General features: G+C 47.0%; 1 protein-coding gene across 1 annotated transcript; it reads left to right on the forward strand.

Annotated features, from left to right (window-relative positions):
* The first annotated feature begins 560 nt into the window (after positions 1-560).
* On the forward strand, positions 561-5,730 carry LOC110575567 (HLA class II histocompatibility antigen, DM beta chain). The gene is made up of 6 exons (XM_021684539.1): positions 561-840; positions 1,497-1,778; positions 3,028-3,312; positions 4,684-4,800; positions 4,956-4,991; positions 5,361-5,730. The coding sequence occupies exons 1-6, from the start codon at positions 786-788 to the stop codon at positions 5,375-5,377; spliced, it is 792 nt and encodes a 263-aa protein (XP_021540214.1). The 5' UTR covers positions 561-785; the 3' UTR covers positions 5,378-5,730.
* The last annotated feature ends 1,577 nt before the right edge of the window (positions 5,731-7,307 follow it).

Raw genomic sequence — 7,307 nt, forward strand, 5'->3', positions numbered from 1 at the left:
TGCAAGAAGCAATGGAATCCCAGGGAGAGATTTTCCAGTCTCTGTCTCTGACCTCTAAAGTGGAACTGCTTCCCTTATTCTGCAGTCGCGCTTTGAGGCCAGATAACCCTGCATTCTCCCTGTGCCTCCTTCCATCTTAACATCCCTGTCTCTGCCACCTGCTCCGGAAGGGCCTTTCAGCTCCCGCCTCCATCTCCCAGGTGACAGGACAGACCAAGGTTACGCAATATCTTTCTAAGTAACCTCCCTCTAAGGGACAAGAGAAGTTACCTAGTCTCAGTCTTGGAAGGATATTGAAGGGAAACAGTTAAACCAGTGGGCAGCCCAGGCTACATATGTTCTGGGAATATTGGGATTATTCTCTCCAGTGATCTAGGGAAATCCACCTACAGACTGATCTTTCCCACAGGGAAAGAGTTAAGAGACATAGTTGTTTAAAGCCTAGGGCAGGATAAGATTTACCTGGTAACTGATGATGCTGGGCTGAAGCACTCAGTGATTTGTCTCTGTATTTGTCCCCGCCCATCTAACCATCTAAGCAATCTGACAACTGTTAGTTTGGGACTGATTTAGAAGAGCTGGTAGGAACAGGATTAGTATCTAGGGGCTGGGTGGCTCCAAATCACTCATTTAGTGGGGATCAAGGAGCTGGGGCTATACTCTATTCCTCTCGGGGTCTGGACATTATCTACCCAGGCTGGGGCTACAGGAGCAGGCGAGGACCCAGGGCCCCTGGAAGAATTGGTCCAGGGGACTGAATTCCTGGCGTGTCCCTAGAGCGGAGCATGACCACACTCCTGCCATTGCTGCTGGGCCTCAGCCTGGGCTCCACCGGAGCAGGTAAGGGTTTCTGGCCTGGGACCCTCCCTTCCTCTGCTCCTTTGGGGCAAAGGAGTCACTTGGATCTGGACACCCCAGACTAGTTTGTCTCCCTGGTATATGCTCCAGTAGCACTTTGTACTTTGTGTCTTTGTAGCAGTTTTAAGATAATTGAACTGTATAATTATTTGTGTAATATATATCTTTTGCCGGAGTGTAGGCAACGGCAATATCTGTCTTGTTTACTGCTGCATCCTGAGCTCCTAGCCCAGTGCCTGGCACGTATGTGTGTGTGCTTCATAAATATATGTGGAGTGAATATTTAATAATATATCCAGCCAACAAAGCTGGCTCTTCCCTTTGACCCCTTTTCTCTCTCAATAATTTGCCTTACTGAAGGTCTTGTCCTGGGTAAATTGTTGTGTTTAAACTAGCAAATAATTCCTGTTCCCATACTTAGTCTCATAAAAAGGAAACAGCATCTAAAAACTTTTCTGCTGCTACCATCTATTCCCTTAATCGGTGCTCTCAGAGACTTCAGTACACGAGCTTGGTCTGTAGATGCTGCCTGAGGCAGGAAAGCTACACCCCACTCGCTGGGTGTAACTGGGGCAGGAACTGGGTCTTGGGCTCCCTGCAGAGGTCTCTGAGCTGCCCCCTTTCTCTGGTTCCTGTAGGTGGCTTTATAGCCCATGTGGAAAGCACCTGTCTGTTGGATGATGATGGGACTCCAAAGGATTTCACATATTGTGTCTCCTTCAACAAGGATTTGCTGACGTGCTGGGATCCAGAGGAGGCCAAAATGGCCCCCTGTGAATTTGGCGCACTGAATATTTTGGCCAATTACCTCTCAGAATACCTCAACCAACAGGAATCCCTGCTCCAGCGCTTGTCTAATGGGCTTCAGGACTGTGCCACACATACCCAGTCTTTCTGGGGATCACTGACCCACAGGACACGTAAGAAGAGAGGGGCACAAAGGGACTATCGGGAAGCACAGTTAGGAGAGGTGAGGCCAGGGAGAATCCCTCAATCCCTCCATAGGCAAGAGGTTGGAGATTTGGGCGGGAAAGAAGCACAAAATGTGTGGATCTGGATTGTAGAAAGAGTGAGTGTGGACCCTCAAAGTGTTGTTGATGGGGGTGGAACAGGAACAAAGAAGGGGAGGTGATGTTTGAGGCCAATGCGGTAAGAGAGTAAGCAGGCTTTCCATCTATTCAGGGCATCTCAGGATGCAGAGTCAATTTCAACCAGGAGTGTATCAGAATAACCAGAATGCCTTTTCCCAAAGTGCTCATGCCTCTTTATCATAGGTTCTGATGTTCTAGGTCTGGGATGGGCCCAGGCATGGGAATATTTAGAAAGCCTCTCAGGGGATTTCAACGTGCTTTCTTGCCCCAAAGCCCTTGCACTGAGAATGACTTGAGATTGGTAAAAGAAAACATGGAGATCTCCATAAGGCAGAGTAATATGTCTTAAGACGTTATTTCTGAACCACTTTTCTTAGAATTGCCTGGGGAAGGTGCTTGTAAAAAATACAAGCCCTTGATTGCCACTACAGATCCTCTCAGTGAAAATATTTAGGGATGCAACCTAGGGAACCCGCATTTTAACACAATTTCTTGGATTTTTATTTAAGATTTTATTTGAAAAGCACCAAGGTGGAGGTAAGTAAGAGGGTCACCTAGGAGAATAAGCTAATAGAGAATAGCAATATTAACAATCTCATTATTTCGGATTATGTTAATCCAAATTTAAGAGAGTTAGATCTGAGTTAGGCTCATTTCCTTAAACTATCCAAGGGAAAAATGTTGCTTGATTCAGCCACTTAGTTTGTTAAATTAGATTTGAGGGCAGACATCTTTTCTTACCTTTACAAACCCCAACCTACAACTCTTGACAACTGTTAGCTTATATACTTGAAATAAATACAGCGACTTCTGAAACAGCTTGCAGTTCAGACCTGGCTTCTACTTAATGTGATCAACCGTAATTTTGGAACAGGAAAGAAGGGAAAGGGCAGTGAAGGAATGGGAGGAAATAAAGAGCAAAGCAGGAGTAAGTCTAACTCCTCTTTTTCAAAGGGATGTATGGAGGCACGGAGTGGGGGTGGGGGAGGCCACGAAGAGTTGAAGCTGGAAAGAAACCAGGTTGGAGAAAAAACCAGAATGGTGCCATCTTTCATGACCACGTTTTCCTCTTATGCAGGGCCACCGACTGTGCAAGTAGCCAAAACCACTCCTTTTAACACGAAGGAGCGTGTGATGCTGGCCTGCTACGTGTGGGGCTTCTATCCAGCTGATGTGACCATCTCGTGGAGGAAGAATGGGCAGCCTGTCCCTTCTCACAGTAGTGCCCCTAAGATGGCCCAGCCCAATGGAGACTGGACATATCAGACCGTCTCCCATTTAGCTACAACCCCCTCTTATGGGGACACCTACACTTGTGTGGTGGAGCACATTGGGGCTCCTGAGCCCATCTCTGAGGACTGGAGTAAGTGCACGGCGGGTGGGAGGAATTAGGGTTGAAGCAGAGAGCTACTGCGAGTGGGTGGTTGAAAAGGAACACCAACATCTTGGCACAGGGAGTGACATGTGGACAGGTCCACGGAATATGGCAGGGAGGAAGATGCTGAGAATGAGCAGCCAGCCTGGAGGAACTGGTGGAGGGTTGATGACCAGAGATGGGGCAATGGGTGGTTGATGTTGTGTGTCTGAGAGTGGCGGGGAGCAGAATGGCTATGCTGAAAAGAGGATGTGGTTTGGTGACCATGTTTTCACAACCAAAATTTGTGATGCAACATTTTAGGATCCTCAGATTTCAACTATTCTGTTGTCTGGTCAGGAATGGGAATTGAAGGAATAAAAAAGGTTTCAGAAGAAACGGGACTTTCTTTTGGTGTGGGGGCAGTACTGAATTTGGGCCGCTCTGTCAGGGAAGAAAAAGCCTGGCTGACAAACACTTTGGTTTACATGCTTGGGGGCTAATGAACAAGGAACCAATTACCACTGTTTGAACCCCAGGATTGGAAGTAGTTAAATGTACCAAGAGATTTGGTACCCAGATTTGGGGAAAGAGAAGAGGGAACAATGAGGAAGAGGAAGGGAATCTATGAAGGGCTAGGCAACAGAATCCTAGACTGGCTGCTGAGACTGGGCTCCCCCTTTGGGGAGTGCTGTCTTGCTGGGCAGCGGAGAAAGGCATGAAGAGCAGAGAGAGGAACCCACAGGCGCACCGGAACTCTCCTGGGAAAGTCTCCTCCCCAGTATGCACCAGAGCTTCCTTTGGTGATGGAATGTTCATTTTAGCATGGGGGAAGGAATCCAGGTGCCGTGGGATTCAGAGTACAATGGGTTCCAGGAAGTGGGAGCTATGGAGTGGGATGGAGACAGGTTCTGGAAATCTGGATGTAGACAGGAGGAGATACCTCAGTAGTCAGACAACGCGTGGAATGGGATCATTGAGAGTTAAGAAAGGTGGAATGACATTTTAATAGACAAATAGGTAGAGCACATAAGGGAGCAAACATAGTCACTATGGGGTAAATGGAGAGGGGAATGAGGAATCCTTTATTCTTTGGTGAGGGAAACTTCAGGGTGAAGGAAGGAAAAAAGATGCCTTGAGAGCCCCCACTGTATTAGAGAGGACCTAGAAGCTAGGGTGCTAACTCTCGTGAGGGGCTCCCCCAGGGCTACTCTAGGAGTACAGAGCTACGGGATGGGGATTTTTGAGGAAAGTCTGTCTCCTTGGGTGTAGGTTGGTGTGCGCTTGGCACCTTTGAACCTACTAGGTGGAGGTCACACTAAATTATGTTGCTCTGGCAATGAGCGACAGATCGGTTCTAGTAAGTTTCTATTTTTGCAGCACATGGGCTGTCCCCGATGCAGATAGTGAAGGTTTCTGTGTCTGCAGTGACTCTGGGCCTGGGCTTCATCATTTTCACTCTTGGTTTGCTCAGCTGGCGGAGAGCTGGCTCGTCTGGTGAGTGCCGCCCCTGACCTCCTGTTGCCAATCTCACTCCCAATTTCTGTTCACTTTTTATTCGTGACCTGTTTTCCCATTGCTACCTCATTTGCTGTAACGCCAGATACTTTTATCTATAGACTGTCCTCTAATCAGATATTTTCTTCTCCTAGGCTACATTTTCCTCCCTGGGGCCAGTTATCCAGAAGGTAACATCTCTGTTGGTCTGTTTGCCTACTGGTCCTTTGGAGGGGTGAGAGATCTCGGGAGTCAGTGTTGGGCTCAGCTAATGGTGCTTATAGTGGGGGTGACGTTCCACCAGGATGTAGCCAAGAGCATAATTTAAACTGCCATTGTTGGGATTAGGAGCAGGAAAGAGGAGGACCTACACACCCTTCTTCTATCCAATGGAGCATCTATGGGGAGACGACTGAAAGTGGCTTTGTAGTATTAGTCCTTGGTGATCTAGAATTTTTGATATCACTGTATTAAGGGCTCTGGCATGGATGGTTATAGAAACAGAGGATGGGGTCAAGTTGGTTTGAAGCCTTATTATTTCCTTTTAATTTCTTCTGCAGGTCAACACGTCAATTAGAGGCAGAGTCCTACACCTTCTACCCCAAGTGTGAAGATTCAAACTCTTAGTGATGCTGCTGTGTCCCCCCACCATCCTCAGACCCTACAAATTTCCTTGGATCCTATGGTTTCTCCATCCAGATCTTTGAACTTCCCAGCCGACCCCATGTACACCTTAGCAAGTTGGGGGAACTCATTCCTGGGAATATTCTGTAATCAAGTTGTCGTCCAAGGCTATATTTCTGGGTCAAATATCATCTGGGGAGGGAGGTTAAAGGCCTTTCTGGAGGCCACACTGTGCCACAGGGGCCAGTGAGTCGCTGGCGGTCATCTCTGAGGAATAAACTCTGGTCGAAATAGTTTTTCTATGCTTTTTCCTGAGGCCCTGGGGAGGGACCATGAGCAGAGTTATGGTTGGGGTTACTTCTCTCCTACTTGAGTGGAGGAGTCAGTACGTCCTCCTGATTATTCCCTCTAGACATGACAGAATTGGGGGCAGTTTTCTGATCTATAATTCCTAAGAAGAAATTAAGCTATGGTTGAATGGAGTCACAGAATCAGGGAGAGGCAGGGAATTGACAGATTACTTACTTCATAAGGGGTCTTAGGAGGATTGAGTGAGTTCATACTTGCAGATGGGTAAGAACATTGCTGGCACATGCTGAGCCCATAAGAGAGATGTTAGTTATTACTTGTTACTCAACTTTCTGGGCCAGGCATTGGACCAGGTACTTTGCATGCATTATTTTGTTGGTCCTCATCACAACCCTGATGCAGATCCTCAGATAGGACTCAGGCGGGCAGAACTTAACTTCAGATGGGAGTTCTGTGCAGTTACTTCTTCCAAACCCTAAGTGGGGAAGAGCTCAAGTGCTTATTATGACCTAGGTGCTGGGCTAAGTGCTTTGTATTTGTATCTCTTTTACTTCTTACAATAATCCCAGGAGGAAAAGATTGTCTCCTTCCATGTCACGGGTGAAGAAAGCAAGGTTCGGAGTGTGAATAACTTGTCCAAGATCAAAGAACAAATTTTCTATAGGATGTTTGTCTACCTTAGCTGGAAGTAAGTAGATGGCTTTATCCAGAGGATCCTCATGCTGGGGAGCACACCACCCTTCAGAGCCACGCTTTCATTCCCTTTTACCCCCAACCCAAGGGCCATCCACTGTTGGGGTACAGATTTCTCACTGTAGAAGGGAGGTGCATTTTGTTTCCGGTGAGGGTCGACACCTGCTGGACACAGAAAACTGGGCAGTGGCATAGTTTTTGGAATTAGAGTTGGACACTAGACTTTGGGCAAGGAAAAGAAACCAGAAGTGAAGACAAGTATTGAAACAGCTTAGCCTAACGGGATGTTGTGGAGGGAGAACAAGGGGCTATGGATGCATATTTGCATGTGTGTGTCTATATGGGAATCCGTAAGATCAGAATCTGATGAGCTGGAGGAAGAGGCAGAAGACAGACTGCAGAACCTTCTTGTGTGCTGCTTTCCATGAATGTGTGTGTTTCCGTGTGGGTGTGAGGGGTGGTCATGGGGGCTAGAACCCTTCATCCTTGGACTGTTTCTGTGCTGATGGGGGCCTACAGAGGAATGGCAGAAGCACTGGTCTTATGGACTTGATGTCCAAAGTAGGTGCTCAGGGTTTGTCCAACCAGTGAATTGATCTCTTCCACATCCATGGTTTCCCCAGAAGGATCCTTGTGATCAGAGCATTTGTTCTGGAAGGAGTTTCCTGGAGAAGTCAATGGGAGGGGAAAGTGCTCATGAATTTAAAACGGTTATTCTCTGAGCAAGGCCATATAAGGTCGGAAGAGGGAAAGTGCTGTGTGCTGTGCTAATTGGCAAATGTAGGCTCAGAAATTAATGTCTAGAGGTTTTATCAGTTTTATATTTATTTTTTTGCATTTATATATAGCATTTAATGAATAAGCTTGTGTATCATGTAAAT

This window comes from Neomonachus schauinslandi, chromosome 8 (genome assembly GCF_002201575.2).
Source record: "Neomonachus schauinslandi chromosome 8, ASM220157v2, whole genome shotgun sequence".
NCBI classification, from domain to species: domain Eukaryota; kingdom Metazoa; phylum Chordata; class Mammalia; order Carnivora; family Phocidae; genus Neomonachus; species Neomonachus schauinslandi.

What these genes read in the sequence shown, in the direction of transcription:
- LOC110575567 (XM_021684539.1), top strand. Translation starts at nt 786, where the DNA reads ATGACCACACTCCTGCCATTGCTGCTGGGCCTCAGCCTGGGCTCCACC. An exon ending in ATCACTGACCCACAGGACAC is followed by an intron (nt 1,779 to 3,027) that starts GTAAGAAGAGAG and finishes CCTCTTATGCAG; the next exon opens with GGCCACCGACTGTGCAAGTA. An exon ending in GCCCATCTCTGAGGACTGGA is followed by an intron (nt 3,313 to 4,683) that starts GTAAGTGCACGG and finishes CTATTTTTGCAG; the next exon opens with CACATGGGCTGTCCCCGATG.